Source organism: Paramisgurnus dabryanus, chromosome 20 (genome assembly GCF_030506205.2).
Source record: "Paramisgurnus dabryanus chromosome 20, PD_genome_1.1, whole genome shotgun sequence".
Lineage (NCBI taxonomy): Eukaryota > Metazoa > Chordata > Actinopteri > Cypriniformes > Cobitidae > Paramisgurnus > Paramisgurnus dabryanus.
This window is the reverse complement of record NC_133356.1, coordinates 35,949,749-35,970,795: the sequence shown is the minus strand read 5'-3', so window position 1 is coordinate 35,970,795 and position 21,047 is coordinate 35,949,749. Positions and strand designations below refer to the sequence as shown.

Below are 21,047 nucleotides of genomic sequence, written 5' to 3'. Positions count from 1 at the left end.
CGATAAATGCGTATTTGCATGGTTTACATGGTTGGATGCTGCGTTTTTTTATTCTATTTTATTTCGTCAGTTTATTTTCCTTACTTGAGGTAGTGTTTAACACATTACTTGTGTCATGCTTAAGTTAATGTGAAGCAATTTGATGCCTGTTATTGCCTGTTATTTCGACTAGAAATATTTCATAACATTAGCCAACATAGTCATATGTAATTAATTTTGTAGTTCACTTTTCACACGTAAGTATAGTTATTTGCTTGCAGTGTTATTTTAAACGTGAAATTTTGTTTGTTTGGAGTGTAATTAAGTTTAACATTCTTTTTTCAGGCACGTGGCAGCAGAGGTCACAACAGCTTACTGCATAGGACTGGTGGTGTGAGACAAATGAGAAAAGGTGAAAAACCTACTGAAAACCCACTTTGTTCATGGATGGATGCTATACTTCACTGTTGACTTTGCTACTGATAAAGTATTTTTAGACATGTATCACTGTAAGTTGTGTCAGCATGAGAGCAATACTATTATAGGCTTTACTCAGCATATGAAAGTACACAGTAATGTTCCAAACTGTTCCTTTACATGTGGTGTACCTGACTGCTCCCGTGCATTCAAAAAATTTTCAGCATTCAAGTCTCATCTATACAGAGACCATAGAGGGTATCAGAGGTATCATAGAAGTGTCATATTTGACCAAACAGACACCACATTGACTTGCCAAATTGAAGTTTGTCATTTCACATGTACAACCCTGAAGGACTTCATTAGACATTTAAAAGACCATATAGATGAAGGCAGGGAGATAAAATGCCCTTTTAAGAGCTGTGAGAGGACATTTAGGGTTAAATCCACATTTGCATCTCATTTCTCAAGAATACACAAAAACAGTAAACCTGAACATCTACATGAAACTGTTTTTGCAAACCCATCACAACATGAGTGTCAGCCCTGTACATCTCTTGATGACAGTGAGGGGCCTGAGCCAGGTGAGGTCTTTGTAGACCTCGAGAGTGTAGATGAGGATTTGTTTCTAAAGAATTTGACTTTGTTTTACTTAAAACTGCAAGCAAAGCTTCTTTTACCTTCATCTGTTATTCAGACCATCATTGAGGAAGTCCAAGGAATTCATGATCTGGCCCAGACATATGTATTCTCAAAACTCATAGACAGATTGTCTGAACTTGGGGTGTCTAGTGACACAATAAGAAATATAACTGAGGAACTAAAAAAAAATGATATACTTAAGGCAGGCAATTCTGTGTTGCGTACAGATCAATGTCGCAAGACAGTGTTTAAGAACTCGTTTAATTATGTCGAGCCAGTGTCTGTGTATTTGGGTACTAATGACTCGGGGAAAGAATGCTTTGCGCAGTACGTGTCTGTAAAGGAAACACTCAAAGCCCTTTTTGAATCAGAGGCTTTTAAAAAGCAATATGAACAATCTCATTCTCGCCTACCAACCACTGATTTGTATGAGGACATTTGGGATGGAGATAATATCACCAATAGTACCTTATTTAAAACACACAAATCATCTCTAGCCTTGATTCTCTATCAAGATGCATTCGAGGTTGTAAATCCTTTAGGGTCAGGCCGAAAAAAACACAAGATTTTGGCAGTATATTTAACACTTGGTAATATTTTGCCATACAACAGATCTAATATTGACCATATGCAGCTTGTACTGCTCTGCAGGGAACAAGATTTCAGACATTTTGGACAGGAAAGAGTTTTTAATCAATTGATTAATGACCTTAAATTTCTAGAGGAGCATGGCATTGTACTGAAAGATGGTGAAGCTTTTAAAGCAGCTTTGTGTGCAATAGCAGGAGACAATCTGGGGTCACACGGCATCGGTGGCTTCCAGGAAAACTTCAGCAAGAGCACTTTTTTTTGTAGATTTTGTGACATAGATAGACAAACATTTGAGTCTAGTCCAATGTCAGCTGGATTAAAAAGAACAAAGCAGTCATATCAGCAGCACATTGATGACCTAAGAGAAAGCAATGCAGAATCAGTGTGTGGAATAAAATGTGACTCTGTATTCAATCAACTGCAATACTTTCATGTCTGCCAGCCTGGTCTCCCACCATGTTTAGGACATGACCTTTTTGAGGGCATTGTTTCCTGCGACTTAGCATTATGCATTAACCACTTGGTAAACACTGAGAAACACCTCACATTTAAAGAACTTAATCGATGCATAATGAAGTTTACTTATCTTGGAAACGATGCAGATGACAAACCTCCTGAGTTTTGTCCAAACAGTAAGAAGTTGGGTGGGCATGCTGTCCAAAATTGGTGCCTGTTGAGGGTCCTTCCTGTACTGATTGGAGACCGGATTAAAAGCCCACGTGAAAGCAGTGTCTGGAAGTTGATTTTGCTCCTGAGAGAGATAGTTGTGTATGTGTGTTCTCCAGCCATTACTGCTGATCAGGTCGCTTATTTAGGTGTCCTCATTGAAGAATACATCCAGTCTAGAGTGGAGATATTTCCAGAGTTCTCCCTTAAACCCAAACATCACTATCTCTGTCACTATCCAGAGCTTATAATCAAATTTGGACCTCTTATACGTCTCTGGACTCTCAGATTTGAAAGTTAACACACTTATTTCAAACAGTGTGCACGAAAATTGCACAACTTTAAAAACCTGTGTTCTACTTTGGCAGAGAGACATCAGCTCTTACAGTCATACTTAAGTGCCGGGACTCTCTTTCCACCTGTAGTTCAAGTGGAAAGAGGAAATGATTTCCATATTGGTGACTACAATGAGAGCATAAAGGCAGCAACTGCAGCATTTAGTTTCACTCATAGCTCCACTGTAGCTGCAAATGAAGTCATTTACAAAGGCACAAAGTACAGAAAAAACATGTACGTTGTACTAAAACATGATGAAGAGGGTCTACACATGGGTGAAATTAAACTGATTTTGATTCACTCCAATGAGTCTGTCTACTTTGTTGTGAGAATGCAGCAGGCTGTGGAGCTAGTTGATATGGGCATCCATTGTCTTACAGAGACCGATCAAGAGTCAAACTACATTTGTGTAAAACAAGAGAATCTCCTTGACTATTATCCATTAGTGCAGTACAAGATGAATGGCTTACCAGTTGTAGGAGCCATAAAATTAACTAAACATTTAAATATTGTAAATATAGTGTTTAAAATCTCAATGTTCATGTTCACTTGTTTTATGGTGTTTTGTGCTCCCCCTGTGGTGAATGTTAAGAATTGTACCTGCCTTGGCACTTCCTGTGGGTAGCCATATTAGACAGGAAGTGATGTGGCAAGGGTAAGTGGGAAGGGAGACAGTTTTTTGACCTACATACACAATATGGAGTTGGATGTATTTTTCACTTGTATTTGAACTCTTTCAATAAATCATCCTCATTTCAGCTATGGAGTAGTGTCAATTTTACTTTCCCACCAGAAATGGCTAGATTCAAAGGGAAGTCATTACATTAGTCAAAAAACTCCCAAGAAGGACATGCAAACATGCATGAGGTAGGCCCAAACAAGGCCTGGATTCGAAATAACTAAGCCATCTGTGAAAGTTCCCGGACAAGGAATTCATCAAGTTTGTGAGTAACCACTGGGATATTTTTCTCTATCAGAATGCTGTCACTGTTGAGTATGCTGGCTTTGATCAAGGAAATGCATATGATATAAGAAGCTGATGCTTATGTGAATGCCTGATGCCTGCTGTTTCAATGGATTTCATGTTTAATTGAATTGTCTGTGTTAAGTATGGATCACGAAGGGTCTCAAGGCGAGGTTCCTATCCAAAATGTTGCATCTCTTAGTGCTATGCGAAGAGGGAGGCTTGGTGTTTGTACTCGAAGGATGAATGAACTGAAAGCATTGTTTGTTCACTGTTACGATGCTGAATTGATGAGAAGCACTGTGGAAGCATTTTATAGTGCACTTGAAGACTTTAAGAATGCTCATAGGCTTGTGCAAGAGAACCTGCCTGATGACATTAGAGAGAATGAACGCATTGATTGGTTTGAGCCCAAAATGGCTACGTTTGAGATTTTTACGAAGGAATTGGAGACGTGGAAGTGTGGAGATGTTCAAAAGGATCCACAAGCGTTCATAGGGCCCAATGACAGTGCTTCGAATGTGTCCAATAGGTCACATAAATCTCATAGATCCCATTGTTCGAATGTGTCGTCATCAGTGTCTTCATTGAAGATTAAGGTAGCTGCTGATAAAGCAGCCCTTCTTGCCCGTAAAGCTGTATTGGAGCAGAAGCATGCTCTTGAAATGGAAAAGGCTGCTTTGAATATGAAACTGGAGACAATGAACTTGGAATGTGATCTAGCTGCAAATGATGCTAAACTAAAGGTTCTGGAGAACTTTGACATTTCTGCAAGTCCAAGTCAACAAATCAGATCTGATGTTATATCACAATCATCTGAACCTAAGGATGGAATGAATGAGTATTTTGGAAAGCACTGTATCGATCATTCTAAGCAGCTACTAACTCAGGATCAAACGTTACCTGGAACATCACCGTCCTCTGAATTTGTCCAACTTGGAGCTATTCCAAAAACTCCGTTGCAAAGAATTCTTCAAGCCCCAAAACCTATGGTTTCACAAAGAAATTATGATAACAAGGCAACAACATCCAATGACTCTATAATGAATGAGCCAAAACAATCAAGCTGTAATAATGATGTGGGACTTACCAATATGAATCTTTCAAATGTGATGCAGAGGCAGGATAATATAGCAGAACTTTTGATCCTTCAGCAAAAGCACACTTTACTACCCTCCAGAGAGATTCCGGTGTTTGATGGAGACCCGCTAAATTTTTATTCCTTCATGCAAGCCTTTGAATATGGCATAGAAGACAAGACGGATAATTGCAGGGATAGACTTTACTATCTGGAACAATTCACTTCTGGCCAATCAAAGGAACTGGTCCAAAGTTGTTTACATATGGATGCCAGAAGGGGTTATGCAGAAGCTAAAAGGCTCTTGAAACTTAATTTTGGTGATGAAGTGAAAATTACCAGTGCTTATATAGAGAAGGCCCTAAGTTGGTGCAATATCAAGGGTGATGATGGAAAGGCTCTTAATGCTTATGCACTTTACCTAAGAGGCTGTTGTAATGCTGCAGAAGATCTTCCTAATATGTTTGACCTTGATTTGCCATCCAATCTTAGACAGATTGTATCAAAACTTCCATATAAATTAAGGGAAAAGTGGAGGAACACAGCCTGTGATCTTTTTGAACGAACACACAATAGAGCCAAATTCAAGGATGTCGTTACCTTTATTGAAAAACAAGCCAAGATCCTTCAAGATCCTCTTTTTGGCAATATTCAAGACCTCACAACCATGACAAAGGGACCCAAAGCTAGGACTGAGTTTCGTCCCACAAAGTTTGGGAGCAAGAAAAGTTTTGCAACTGCTATATCACCATTGACTTCAAGTACAAGAGACATTAAGGATGTAAAAAACTTAAGTGCAGCACTACAGACCCCTTGTATGTTTTGCTCTGGTAATCATGCTCTGGAATCATGTCATCAGATAACTTTAAAGGCTCATGAAGAGAAGGTTGATTTTCTGAAAGGAAAAGGATTATGTTTTGCCTGTCTTTTGAAGGGGCACATGAGTAAAATGTGTAGAAAACGTTTAGAATGTAAGATTTGTCATAAAAGACATCCAACAATCCTACATGCTGAGAACATGAACCCTAGAGAGCATCAAGCTTACAAAGACAAAGGCAGCAGTGAGACAACTATAAATGATGAAGGTATTCCTGTTACTATTGCTGTGGTGTCAACAGAACAGGCTGGTTCCCTTGACTATAAACTGGCCATTTTGCCTGTGAAGATCAAAGCCTGTAATGGCAGTAAAATCATTGAGACCTATGCTTTTCTCGACCCGGGAAGTTCTGCTACTTTCTGTACGGAAAAACTCATGGAAGATCTTCAGGTAAGAGGAAGAAGAACAGAAGTTCTTCTTAGGACAATGGGACAAGAGAGGCCAATTTCTACATTCAAACTGGATGGGTTGGAAGTAAGCAGCCTCAATAGTAATAAATTCATGCCACTGCCAGAGGTTTTCACTCAAGCTTCTATACCCGTTGGTAAAGAAAACATTCCTACCAAGGATGATATCAAATGTTGGCCGTACCTTAATGATGTTTGTTTGAATACCATTGATGCAGAAATTAACCTGTTAATTGGAGTTAATGCTACAAAGCTTATGGAACCATGGAGAGTCATTAATAGCCAAGGAGATGGACCTTATGCAGTCTTAACTCAACTAGGATGGCTTATTAATGGCCCATTAGGCAAAGGCCTTCGTGTTACTAGAAACGACAGACGAAAGGTGTTCTGTAATAGGATTTCACTCACTAATTTAGAAGAGCTTCTTGTGAGTCAGTTTAATTATGATTTTCTCGAAAAGGCATGTGATGAGAAATCTGAAGATTCAGTTGAGGATAAGATGTTCCTCAAAATTGCAGCAGATTCTGTAATCAAACAAGATGGTCACTATCAATTGCGCCTTCCATTCCGTCAAGATAACATCTATTTGCCTAATAATCGAAGGATTGCAGAACAGCGAGCAATTAATCTTATGAAGAAATTTCAAAGGGATCATGTGTTCTTTGCTGACTACAAGAAATTCATGAGTGATCTTTTGGAAAAAGGGCATGCTGAAAAGGTGCCACAAGATAATGTACCTGGAATCCCTGGTAGAGTGTGGTACATACCCCATCATGGTGTGTACCATAAGAGAAAAAAGACGATTAGGGTTGTGTTTGATTGTGCATCCACGTTTCAAGGTACATCTCTTAACCAAGAGCTTCTTCAGGGTCCTGATCTCTCAAACAGCCTTATTGGAGTTCTCCTTAGATTCCGTCAAGAACCTGTAGCAATCATGGCGCATATCGAAGGAATGTTTCATCAGGTTAAAGTTCCACCTGATGATGTTGACTTTCTGCGGTTCTTGTGGTGGCCTAGGGGTGACACTAGTCAGCCATTGGCAGAGTATCACATGTTAGTCCATCTGTTTGGTGCTGTCTCTTCGCCCAGCTGTGCAAACTATGCACTCAAGAAGATAGCAGAGGATAATGAAGGTAAAGTTTGTGAAGAAGTTCTCAGCACCATTCGAAACAACTTTTACGTTGATGACTGCCTGGTTTCCTTACCCAGTGAGGATGTAGCCATTGCCAGGATTCGAGAATTAAGAATGATCTGTGCTACAGGTGGATTTAGACTGACAAAGTGGACTAGTAATAGTCGATCCGTTCTAGCTTCAGTTCCAGAAGAGGAGAGAGCCAAAGATGTTAAGGAGTTAGATCTTGATAGAGATAAGCTCCCTGTTGAAAGAGCTCTCGGTATTCAGTGGAGTACTGAAGTAGACTCCTTTTCTTTCAAGATAAACTTGAAGGACGAAGAACCTACTAGAAGGACCATACTTTCTACTGTTAGCTCCATCTATGACCCCATTGGATTTCTTGCCCCATTAATTCTTCCTGCAAGGAGGATTCATCAGGAACTCTGCAGAGTTAACTGTGGATGGGATGATAAGATCCCAGACAGGTTGATGCAATCTTGGGAGGAATGGTCTAAAGGCTTAAACAAACTGAACGATTTGAACATCTCTAGATGTTTCAAACCACTGGATTATGGCAAGGTACAGGAGGCCCAACTGCATCATTTTAGTGATGCTAGTGAAACGGGCTATGGTGTTGCTAGTTACCTGAGATTTACTAATATCAATGGTGCTGTTCACATTGCCCTTGTAATGGGCAAGGCCAGAGTTGCTCCATTAAAACCTGTAACCATTCCCAGGCTTGAGCTGGCAGCAGCAGTCCTTGCTGCACGTATTGATAGACTGCTCAAGAAAGAACTTGAGATTCCACTTTCGGAATCTGTTTTCTGGACCGACAGTACATCTGTTTTAAAATACATCTGTAATGACACTACGCGATTCAAAACCTATGTTGCAAATAGGGTCCGCAGGATACGTGACTTGTCTGAGAAATCACAGTGGCACTATGTGAACGGCTCACTTAATCCTGCAGATGATGCATCACGAGGCCTTTCAATCGACTTCTTTCTTGCTTCAAACAGATGGTTTAATGGTCCAGAATATCTTTCATCACCTGAATCCAAATGGCCCTGCTTTCCTGAGGACCAAATGAGTATAGCATGTGATGACTTGGAGATAAGGAAAGAAGTTATGTCCTTTACTACAGTCTTGTCAGAAGGTTTCGATTCAATTCGGACCTTCATTGAACATTTTTCTTCATGGAACAGCCTGAAAAGGGCAACTGCATGGATCCTGAAGTTAAAAAATGTACTTTGGTTGTTGTGTCAAAGAAAAAGGGATGTTAATTCAAGCCTTCATTCATCAGACCCTAATCCTCAAGAGATAGGTAATTCTGAAGACAGAAAAATAAAGGTTAAGACTCTGCTTGGAAGTGAAGATTTATCACTAGAGGATCTTAAGCATGCAGAAAAGGCCCTAGTATGTTTTGTCCAGCAACAGTCTTTCAATTCTGAAATTATGTCTCTGAAGAAAGGACAAACTGTTAAGAAAACTAGCAGTATCTACAAACTTGATCCTTTTTTGATGGATGATGTTTTGAGAGTTGGTGGAAGGTTACACAAAATATCGATGCCCGAGGATTTGAAACATCAAGCAATCCTACCCAAGAATAGTCACTTGTCTACACTACTCTTGAATCATATTCATCAAACAGCAGGTCACTGTGGAAAAAATCAAATCCTCTCAAAGCTTCGTCAGAGATACTGGATAGTTCATGCTAATTCGGCTGCCCGGAAACTAGTAAGGAACTGCTTGCTCTGTAGACGTTGGAATGCCCCAGTGATGAATCAAAAAATGGCCGACCTACCCTTAAGTCGTCTGTCCTGTGATTCACCTCCATTTACATGTGTAGGTACTGATTATTTTGGTCCAATTGAGGTGAAGAGGCGCCGGAGTTTGGTAAAGAGATATGGTGTACTGTTTACTTGTTTGGTGAGCAGAGCAATTCATCTCGAGATGGCCTATTCACTGGATACGGATTCCTGTATTCTGGCCTTGAGAAGGTTCATAAGTAGGAGGGGCCAAGTCCAGGAAATTGTGTCTGATAACGGAACTAACTATGTAGGAACAGAACGGGAATTAAGAGAATCTCTGACCCAACTAAATCACAGTAAGATTAAACATGCAATGCTGAATGTAGGAATTAAATGGAGTTTTAATCCTCCTTCAGGAGCCCATCACGGAGGAGCATGGGAAAGGCTTGTCCGGTCAATTAAGAAAACTCTGTATTCTGTTCTAAAGCAACAAGCTTTGGATGAAGAGGGACTACAGACAGCTTTGTGTGAGGTAGAGGCCATATTAAATGATCGTCCTATTACTTCCATATCCGATGACGTGAATGATCCTGAGCCCCTCACACCAAACCATCTCTTACTGTTAAAGGGAAAACCGACTCTTCCACCTGGACTCTTCAACAAAAATGACTCGTATTCAAGGCGGAGATGGAGACAAGTCCAGTATATTTGTGACCTCTTTTGGAAGAGATGGGCAAAAGAGTACTTTCCATTGATGCAGGAGAGACAAAAATGGAATGAAGTGAGAAAAAACCTGAAACCAGGAGACATTGTTCTTATCGTAGATGAAACATCACCCAGGAACTCTTGGCCTATAGGAAGAATTACAAAAACGTTTCCTGATGCAAAAGGATATGTTCGTCGTGTACTTGTTAGAACAAAATCCAGTACCCTGGAACGACCTATTACCAAGCTGTGTCTTCTTAAGGAGTAACTTCATATCATCTCCAGTACTATCATCCTAATGGACCGAATTACGTAATATTTGGAACTGTCTTGTACATGACCTTGAACATTTTCTATCTGACTTTATTCTGATTCATGCATGGACTATATTTGATGAATTTAATGGACATTGGGCTAAGCCATTTTCTTTGGCTCCTTTATATGTATTTTATAATTGCCCTAATATAAATTATTGTCAATTAAGGGGCCGGGATGTAGGAGCCATAAAATTAACTAAACATTTAAATATTGTAAATATAGTGTTTAAAATCTCAATGTTCATGTTCACTTGTTTTATGGTGTTTTGTGCTCCCCCTGTGGTGAATGTTAAGAATTGTACCTGCCTTGGCACTTCCTGTGGGTAGCCATATTAGACAGGAAGTGATGTGGCAAGGGTAAGTGGGAAGGGAGACAGTTTTTTGACCTACATACACAATATGGAGTTGGATGTATTTTTCACTTGTATTTGAACTCTTTCAATAAATCATCCTCATTTCAGCTATGGAGTAGTGTCAATTTTACTTTCCCACCAGAAATGGCTAGATTCAAAGGGAAGTCATTACACCAGTGATTACTTTTCATCACTCTTTCCCAGATTTGTAGAACCATGTCATCATTAGGGGAGGAAGTACGAGATGCTGTGTTGGCTGTCCTACCTGGGCTACCAGATGATAAACTTTCTTCTCTCCTGAACACTTTGGCAAGCATAGGAGTTGAATCCAAATCTGACCTGCAGTTCATTAAAGAGCAGGATCTCCCTGATCACATCACACCAATACAGTGCCGTCGACTCCTCAGTGCATGGAATGCAGGAGGTATGGCTTTTGTGAAACACAATTTTCTGGGATTTTTCTTACACTGTTAATGTGGACCAATACTTAAAGGCACCATAAAAATATTGCATACAGTGGTGGGGTTTAATCACTGTTTTTTAGAGCAGTGCTTCTCAATCCTGTTCCTGGGGCACCCCTGTTCTGCTCATTTTGTATGTCTGCTGTATCTGACACACTTAGCTCAGTTAATGAAGCTCTCCTCTAACAAGCTGATAATCAAGAGTCAGATGTGTCAGGTAAGGAAGATACAGAATATGCAGAGCAGGGTCCCCCAGGAACAGGATTGAGAACCACTGTCTCAAGTAATATAATCGGTTTATTTGTGAAGTCAGATTAAAAACAGAATTCTTTGCACACTGTAAATATTGATATCAGTAGTTTTCTTGGCATGATCATATATAACATTTGAATATGCTTCAATGCTTCCCTGTACAGGGAACTCAAATTAAGGATTATCCTCGCTTAACATAGTACAATTATCAAAATATCTTTATGTTCTAAGAACACTCTCTCTTGAATTTAAGACAACCATAGAGAAATGAATGAGTGATATGCTGAGCTATATTAGGATTTACAGGCTGACTTTATTTTTCAGATCAAACAAGTTGTGTCAAAGTAACATCTCGAGAAACCCCAAACCTGCTTTCTGATACCACAACGGAGGTCTTCTTATCAAAGTCTAGCTCATCAAGCACACCAAGTGTGTCCAGCACAGACAGTTCCAGTACAACTGTGGATTTATCTGTATGGCCGGAAAACTTTGAAGTTCCCTGGAATAGGATGTCTTCTGATATTAAAACAGCCATTGCACTGAGAAAACGCCCTACAGCAAAGGATCGCAGAGAAATGGTTAGAATAATTGTGGATGAGATGAGACTGACAGAGTTAAATCCATCGAAATCACAGTGCCTGATTGTGGCTAAGAAGATAGTTAGACAATATCCGGAATGCTTTGCTGATGTCCTGCGAGATGGCACAAAGATTGGCACTGGTTATGGATCTCTGTTGACTCAAATTAAAACACGAGTAGAGCATGTTAATCGTGGCTGCTCACTGTCAAGACGCAGGACACAGAAAATTACCTCAAATTCACCAGTGGAACACATTGCTCCAGGACCTGCTGACCAGTACGGTTGTGTGAGATGGCAGCCTGAGTGTCCTGTAGAAGAAACTGAGGAGAGTCTCAAAGATAAACAAAAAGAAATGAAAGACCTCTATAGTACTGAGGGACCAGCTGGAGCAGAGAGAAGACATCTCAGTCAGTTAATGGAAGCAACATACTATCTCCAAAGAAAATCAATCAATGCCTGTCCACCACCATCCTTTGCTGAGTTGAAAAATGACTGGCCATACCTTTTTACACCCAAAGAACTTTATAGCCACTTTAAATCACTCACAAACATAAGCATTCTGGAAAAACTTGAGAACTCCATGGAAGAGAAGGGAAAGATGATCATTCAGTTCTTCCAACAAAAGCAAGCAGGGTGTAATGCAAATGAGATCCAGCGCATACTTGTCAAGTTTGATGATAGTGGAGCATCTTGTATCATCCCATGCGTGATCCTTCTACTTCTATCCCATTTCAAAGAGAAACCTGAAGCACTCATTCTTCAGGCTGATGTAATCCAAATATAGTGCTTTATTATTAAAAACTTGATCTCATATATGTAAATTCATATAATGTTTCACATCATGTTTTTCTCTCATGTTATTACTTTTAGGTAGCGGCAACAGAAGCTGATGTTGAAAATAGTTTCACTCTTCCAGACTCACCAAGACTGATCGTCCAAGGTAGTGAACAATGTTTTGAACTCTTCTGTAATTGTTCAGTAAATGTTGACTGTTGTATTTTCTCTTACATTTTATATTTCTTATTTTTTTAAATATTTCTTTTTAGGTGAAATCCTCACTGCAACTCAGTGGATGCTGAGTATTGAAGGTCAGGTGGTTGTGAATCCACACCCAAACCTTGTGGCTGGATTTGCAGCCTTGTTTGCAGCATACTACAACTTTAACCTGGTTTACCAGGAGGAGGCATCCTCCACACTTGAATTTGTTCAAAGGTAATTATATTCAAATATGTAGCTATTTGTTTTATAGCAGTGTTTCTCAACCAGGGGGATGGGACCCTCAACATATTTCCAAGTAGGCCTTAAGACTTTTAAATGACAGTTATTCAAAATACGACAAAACAAGCATGATAAGCTAAAACAATCAAAAATTCAAGAGATTTCTTATTGTTTGGATGTTCTTGTAACAAATTTACATTGTGTAGAGATGCCAAGCTCTAGTGTAATTTATTTGGTACAAATAAGCCTTTTGATATTGTTGTGGACATTAGGTTGAAAAGAGAAAAGGTTGACAACAGCTGTTTTAAAATATGTGTACTTTCCTGGTGTATATGTTGTATTTATTGATAAATATGGTAACAATGTTCTTACTTTAGAGTATGGACAGGTTAATTAAAAGAGACCATTCATGTTCCTCGGAGAATCAAAACATCAAAATAATTTTTTTTGGTAAAAAACAGGAAATATGCTTTCTAAAATGTAAGCATTTTAATACTAACTTCTTCACATTTTTAGTTATATTTTTTCTTACTGGATTTATCATGTTATGTGGGCACTCTGTAGATGTTTTTTACCCGCATTATACTTGTAAATAATGTCAAATTGCACATCGTTGAAACAACATTTCCAATATTATCGCAGAGAATATAAATCGACAGCCTGATCTAACAAAATACATAAAATAGTCACAGATTATTTTGCTCAGTTTTGCGTGGCATTGTCATGTATTTCCACCATTTTACGTGCCCGTGCCACACATTTCTTTACCGTGTCAGTTTCACGAAATTTTTTTTGAGATCAGGTTGTAAATCGCACACCTATGGAAGTAAATCTGTGCCGTTGGGTTTTGAATTCTAATTCTTAGCACTGAATTTTTTTACATCAAATTTTTAACACTGAATTTTATTTTGCATCTAAATCAGACTTTGAATTTTAAAAGCCATCGAATATCTAGCACTGTTTTTTTTGCCTATGACATTTTTTTCAATGTTTTAAAAAAATTAAGTGTAAAAAAAATTCAATGTCTAAAAAAATTCAATGAAAAAAAATTCAATGTGTTTTAAAAGATTCAGTGTAAAACATTCAATGTTTCAAAAGATTTGGTGCAAAAAATTCAATGTCTCAAAAAATTCAGTGCAAAATAATTCAACGTCTCAAAAAATTCAGTGTAAAAATATTCAGAGTCAACATCCGGGGAAGCAAGGAGAAGCAATCGATCCCTGTATCAAATCATTCAACATCCAGCCAATCATTTACGCTCCATTGGTCACGTGACACCGAAACGGGAAGTGGGTGAAGTTCAGGCAAAGGGTTTATTTGCATTAACATACGAACACATTTTTCACATCTGGCAGATCGTATCATCAGTATATCAGGACACAGCCGTTTACATTTATCAACATCAAAGTGGCTTCTGTATCTGGATGTGTGATCGATCCCGTCGGGGGGACGCGCTGGATGAATAGCTGTCAATCACAAATGGCTACAACTGGCTTTAACCATGATTTAGGGTTGTCGCGGTAACTGCACTCCCGTATTGTACAGTTCTACTGAGAAGCAAACAGCAACCCTAATAACCGTGATTCACCTTTTTAGCTTTATATTTTAAGCTTTAAAGGTTTTATCTCTGCTTATTAATATTTGCAGCGTCCGCACCGCGTACTTTACCTGAACTCGACTTTCACCCACATGCTTTTTACCAACAAAATTAATGTGAAACATGAGGATGACCATCCCGACTTCCCTGTTTTAGTCTGCCTTAATAACGTGCTTTAGGCTCTGTCTGAACTTATACGTTTTTGTTCTTTAGCCTACTTTGTTCACTCACATATTTCTATATCAACCATAAACTGTTGTTACCTTTGTTTCCTGATAAGTTTAATATGATTTATATAAAAGAGCTAACAATTTCCTAAATTTCCTGTTCATGTCTCCCTCTAGTCTAGTTCGTAAGAAGTGAAGTAATGTAATTTACAAACACATTTAGGTATAAGAAACTTACTTTGCATAAAACCAACACTGAGCAAATGTATTTGGTCAATGTTATTATTGTTTGTACGTGTTTAACCTAAAACGTGTTAAATGAGATTGAAACTACTGACTGAGCAGCGCAACATTCACATAATGACCACATATGTCGCCATGGAAACTCAAACATTAAAACGATCCATTAAATTCTGCTACTAAATATTAAATCTCTACATTAATAGTTGGAACATATTAAACATATGTCTGAATAACTTAAAAATACAAGCAGTGTTAAAATGCTTTTGTATATCGATTTATTTCAAGATACTTTCAAGCTTATATTGCTCCACAAATATGAATAGTATAGACAGGATTTAAATTGAATTTCTTTATCTAACTTTTGCGAGTTTGTCCATGGTTTACATGTAGTTTCATATTGATTAAACAAATGATTGGTTTGCTTATTTTAAATAAATCTAAGGATCTTTAGATGTATTTATGTATTAAGGCAGGTAAAATATTTTCCATTTATTCGTTTTTGTTAAACCTTCTCCTTTATATAAGTGAGTCATTTTAGTAATTTATTGTTGTTCTGTTATAATAAAATAATAATAAACAAACACTAAGCATTCGTAGCAAAGGAAAATTATGTCTTTCATTTATTTGTGTTAGAACGCATACCATCCATCGAATTTGTTTTATTAATAAACAAGCTGTTTAGCGAGTTTGTCATTGTACTATTTTATTGGTTTTAAGTTTTTCGTTCATAATAATAATAAAGAAACATTTAAAAAAACTATTTTAATTCAAGAAATGGAAATATTTAATAATCTGACTTTAAAAGCAAAAGTGATCTACAGATGAACGTCTTTGCCAAATATAGGCTATTTCCTATAAAAATATGCGGTTTGTTTAGTTCAGAAGGGGTGAAAAAATCCTTACCTGTATTTCCCTAATAATAAAAATACAACACATCTATGTAAGAACGTAAGTCTCCGTGTTATTTTTACATTATGACTTAAAAGAACAATTTGGAAAATTAGATTAGAAGCGCGTGAATCCGCAATTACACTTGCTTTAAAGGCAGCTTATTTTTCCAGAGAAAGATATGGTAACATTTCTTCAGAAGAATTGCTGAAACCTATTAATTTACTGATGTTTTTATTAGTACTCCAGCTGTTTTATCGGCCTTTGAGATGGGACACGGCAGTCAAGTTCATGCTGAAACCGGGGTGAATTCCAAATGGCGTTTTAGCGCCCTTGAAAGGCACTTCAGGAAGGGGATGTCACACAGTCGATCCAAATAAAGAGAAACTGATGTGCGTTTTTCATTGCTCTATTCGCCAAGTCTATTTGAATTGACCACACCATGAGACAATTGTGCAACTTTCTCTAGAGTTTATACATCAAGTGTTCTGATCTTCGAAGGGAATATAGGGATAATAAGCTTTTGGAATACGCCCTTTATTTTTTCGTGAGCGGCAGTCGCGTAGGCTTTAACCAATCATTGAACAGATTATTAACAACAAATCATAAAATATTTTACTGACCCTAAAGTGTTAAAAAGATTGCGGGAAAATGTTTTGGAATTTCTTTTAATTCAAACATTAAAAATCTCATACATATAATTAAGAAACTAAGAACACAGGGCTTTAAATGTGATGGCGCTTTAGGCAAATCATTAAACAAAATACACAGAAGAATTTTCGTTGTGTGTGCGCAAGAATGGATAACATTCCGATCACCAACGCAGCCGAGGACGGATCTCACTCAATCCAGCAATTTAATCTGCATTTACAGGTCAACGTCACACAAAACACCGCTTACTATCATTAATCTTCTCCCTGACAGCTGTCAAAAATAAAGGAGGTCAGGTAATGGAGCGCATTTTAACACTCCTGCTCGTATTTTTAAGTTATTCAGGCATATGTTTAATACGTTCCAACTATTCATGTAGAGATTTAATATTTAGTAGCAGAATTTAATGGATCGTTTTAATGTTTGAGTTTCCATGGCGACATATCAAGGGTCATTACGTGAATGTTGCGCTGCTCAGTCGGCAGTTTCTATCTCATTTAACACGTTTTGGGTTAAACACGTACAAACCATAATAACATTGACCAAATACATTTGCTCAGTGTTGGTTTTATGCAAAGTGAGTTTCTTATACCTAAATGTGTTTGTAAATTACATTACTTCACTTCTTACACACTAGACTAGAGAGAGACATGAACAGGAAATTTAGGAAATGGTTAGCTCTTTTATATAAATCATATTAAACTTATCAGGAAACATAGGTAACAACAGTTTATGGTTGATATAGAAATATGTGAGTGAACAAAGTAGGCAACAGAACAAAAACGTATAAGTTCAGACAGAGCCTAAAGCACGTTATTACTGCAGACTAAAACAGTGGAGTCGGGATGGTCATCCTCATGTTTCACATTAATTTTGTTGGTAAAAAGCATGTGGGTAAAAGTCAAGTTCAGGTAAAGTCCACGGTGCGGACGCTGCAAATAAAAAAGATAAAACCTTTAAAGCTTAAAATATAAAGCTTAAAATGTGAATCACGGTTATTAGGGTTGCTAGTTATTCTCTGCTGTTTGCTTCTCAGTAGAACTGTACAATACGGAAGTGCGGTTACCGCGACAACCCTAAATCATATAAAGCCAGTTGTAGCCATTGTGATTGACAGCTATTCATCCAGCGCGTCTCCCCGCACGGGATCGATCACACATCCAGATACAGAAGCCACTTTGATGTTGATAAATGTAAACGGCTGTGTCCTGATATACTGATGATACGATCTGCCAGATGTGAAAAATGTGTTCGTATGTTAATGCAAATAAACCCTTTGCCTGAACTTCACCCACTTCCCGTTTCGGTGTCACGTGACCAATGGAGCGTAAATGATTGGCTGGATGTTGAATGATTTGATACAGGGATCGATTGCTTCTCCTTGCTTCCCCGGATGTTGACTCTGAATATTTTTACACTGAATTTTTTGAGACGTTGAATTATTTTGCACTGAATTTTTTGAGACATTGAATTTTTTACACCAAATCTTTTGAAACATTGAATGTTTTTAAACTGAATCTTTTAAAACACATTGAATTTTTTTTCATTGAATTTTTTTAGACATTGAATTTTTTTTTATACTGAATTTTTTTAAAACATTGAAAAAAATGTCATAGGCACAAAAACTGTGCTAGAAATTCGATGGCTTTTAAAATTCAAAGTCTGATTTAAATGCAAAATAAAATTCAGTGTTAAAAATTTGATGTAAAAAAAAATTCAGTGCTAAGAATTAGAATTCAAAATCCAGTGGCACTGTTTTACTTCGATACACACCCCTACTTACAGGTGTGAGTTAAGTGCTATAATGACAGACCCTTAAGGTGTACTTGTAATAACTAACAGCAAACACTACTGTTCTTACAAATGTTATACAGATGTGTAGTACTCATAGGTGTCATTTACACTGGGGATGCTGGGGACATGTCCCCACCACTTTTTGAAATGGCTGATTTTGTCCCCACCACTTTTTGAAAGCATTTGGTAAATATGTTCTGAAAAATAAAACAATACCTGTGCGACTTACACTGCAAAAATGACTTTCTTACTTAGTATTTTTGTCTTGTTTTCAGTAGAAATATAAAAAAATTCTTAAATCAAGATGTATTTTCTTGATAAGCAAAATGACCAAAGAAAATAAGTCTAGTTTTTAGACAAAAATAAACAATTTGAGTGAATTTGTGATTAAAACAAGCAAAAATATCTGTCAATAGGGTGAGGAAAAAAAATCTAAAAATAAGATTTATTTTTTTCTTAAACACTTAATTTAAGCAAAATTTTATCACCCCATTGGCAGATATTTTTGCTTGTTTTAAGCACAAATTCACTTAAATTGTATAGTTTTTATCTAAAAACAAGACTAATTTTCTTACGTCATTTTGCTCATCAAGAAAATACATCTTGATTTAAGAATTTTAAGATATTTCTACTGAAATCAAGACAAAAATACTAAGTAAGAAAGTCAGATTTTCAAGAAAAAAATCTTAGTATTTTTGCCTTGTTTTCAGTAAAAATATCTAAAAATTCTTACATTTTAGATGCTTTTTCTTGATGAGCAAAAAAGTCAAGTTTTTAGACCAAAAATATCAAATTTAAGTGATTTTGTGCATAAAACAAGCAAAAATATCTGCCAATGGGGTAAGCAATTTTTTCTTGAATTTTTCTTGAATTTAGTGTTGAAGAAAAATGTTCATGATTTTTTGCTTACCCCATTGGCAGATTTTTTTGCTTGTTTATGGACAGAATCACTTACATTTAGTATTTTTGGTCTAAAAACTAGACTTATTTTCTTAGGTCATTTTGCTCATGAAGAAAATGCATCTTAATTTAAGAGTTTTAAGATATTTTTACTGAAAACAAGACAAAAATACTAAGAATTATTTTTCATAAAAAATTTTTTGCAGTGTACGACTGGTTTTGTGGTCCAGGGTCACATATGTTGTGTTGTATAGTGTGTTTTCTTTTACATAATAATGAAATTCATTGTAATCAGTGACTTTACGCGCTGCTGTTTTCTACAGTATGGTGCTTTGGCACTGTTCGGTTGAGCTGGTGTTTTAGGGACTGTTACATGTACAGTCAACATTGTTGAGGGTTTTATGCTGAGTATTTTTGTGTTGTTGACTGGCCTACTACGCTATGCCCATTTTTGATGGGCCGTTATTCAATATTTTTCCCATTCTGCTGTAATGTTTTTTTCATCTGATCTTTTGTCCCCACCACTTTTCAAAACAAACTGACGCCCCTGGTAGTACTTACAGCGCATATGTCCAAACTTGGTATTGTCAACATACACATAATTTTCTTTTCATGAACTGTCAAAAATGACAAAGATGTAAGGTATTATGATGACATGATGATGTAATAGGGCTGCACGATAAATCGCATGTGTTTGTCACGCGCATCTCGTCAGTAATGCCGGTTCCTTGATTAGTATTAAATCGCCATCAGCTGTTTTCAGATGGAGCTGCTTTAACTACACAGAGCCGTAGTTCACTGACAATCTGGGCAATTTCGCATTTATTATCGCGGATGTATCGCCTGCGATATGTATGCGATATGGCCCAGCTTGTCAGGGAACTACGGCTCTGTGTAGTTAATGTTGCGCCATCTAAAAGCAGCTGTTGGCGTTTTAATACTAATCAAGGAACCGGCATTACTGACGTGATGCGCGTGGTATCGCATGCGATTTATCGTGCAGCCCTATGATGTAATATATATAAATCATTGGTATGTACAGTTTTGGTCTTTTTAATTGCCCTATTCATACTCCAAGGTAAGTACCACTCATTAACTCTTATGTATTTACAACATATTTACCATTTTATATATATCAGGAAAGTGCACATGCTACCATATTATATTTAATTGTTAATATGTACATTTGTATGTAAATGTACATATATGTACATGTATATTCTAAAATAGATTTTTGCTTGTTCTTTGTGCAGATGTTTTGTTGGAATCAACCCTACCACTGGAACCAAGACAGCCACAACAAAGGTTGGAGGCAGAAAAAGTGGAAAAGCCTCTGAGAAGAGAAACAACACCGTAAACCCTCATGTGTCTACTCTTCTCAGAAAATTAATGGACTTTGAATGGTTACGCATGTAAGTTCTTGTTCATGTATTTAGACCTTACTGGTTCTTACTGGTGACATTCCTTGTGTATATGTTGTTTTTATAGATAAATATGGTTACAATGTTCTTACTTTAGAGAATGGACAAGTTAATTAAAAGAGACCATTCGTGTTCCTCAGAGAATCAAATGGAATTATTTTTGTTGGTAAAAAACCCGGAAATATGCTGTCTAAATATGCTTTAAGCCTTTTAATACTTACTTCTTCACATTTTTAGTTATATTTTTTCTTACTGGATTTATCACATAATGTAACGTTATGTGGGCACTCTGTAGATGTTAATTTTTTTCCGCATTATACTTGACAATAATGTCAAATTGCACATCGTTGAAACGCAACAATTCCAATATTATTGCAGAGAATATAAATCGCCAATGTGAAGAAGTTGTTCATGTATTAAGACCAAAACATGTTTTAAATAGGCCAGTTCTGTGAATAAAGAATTGTGTTTTTGACATACAAGTTATGTTATGTTCCAACACAGATTTAACACTATCTTAAATGTAACACAAACTGTGTTTAAAAATTTTATAGATGCCATTGTTTTATATTGAATATTCAGGATTGAGTGGAAGATTTGCTGAAACAACAGCATATGTTTGATTGTTTGAAAGAACAGAAACTGCTGTCAGTTTTAATAAATGTTGTTATTGAAGCA

At 37.1% G+C, this 21,047-nt stretch overlaps 2 protein-coding genes across 2 annotated transcripts in view; one reads left to right on the top strand and one right to left on the bottom strand.

Annotated features, from left to right (window-relative positions):
- The window catches only part of wdr11 (WD repeat domain 11), a 347,647-nt gene that overhangs the window by 42,851 nt on the left and 283,749 nt on the right, over positions 1-21,047 (bottom strand). The window lies entirely within an intron of this gene.
- On the top strand, positions 10,414-20,364 carry LOC135731199 (uncharacterized). The gene is made up of 5 exons (XM_065249154.1): positions 10,414-10,621; positions 11,235-12,259; positions 12,361-12,430; positions 12,537-12,702; positions 20,202-20,364. The coding sequence occupies exons 1-5, from the start codon at positions 10,414-10,416 to the stop codon at positions 20,362-20,364; spliced, it is 1,632 nt and encodes a 543-aa protein (XP_065105226.1).

Coding starts and splice junctions, on each gene's coding strand:
- LOC135731199 (XM_065249154.1), top strand. CDS start 10,414: ATGTCATCATTAGGGGAGGAAGTACGAGATGCTGTGTTGGCTGTCCTA. Junction 12,260..12,360: donor CACTCATTCTTCAGGCTGAT/GTAATCCAAATA, acceptor TATTACTTTTAG/GTAGCGGCAACAGAAGCTGA. Junction 12,703..20,201: donor ACACTTGAATTTGTTCAAAG/GTAATTATATTC, acceptor TTCTTTGTGCAG/ATGTTTTGTTGGAATCAACC.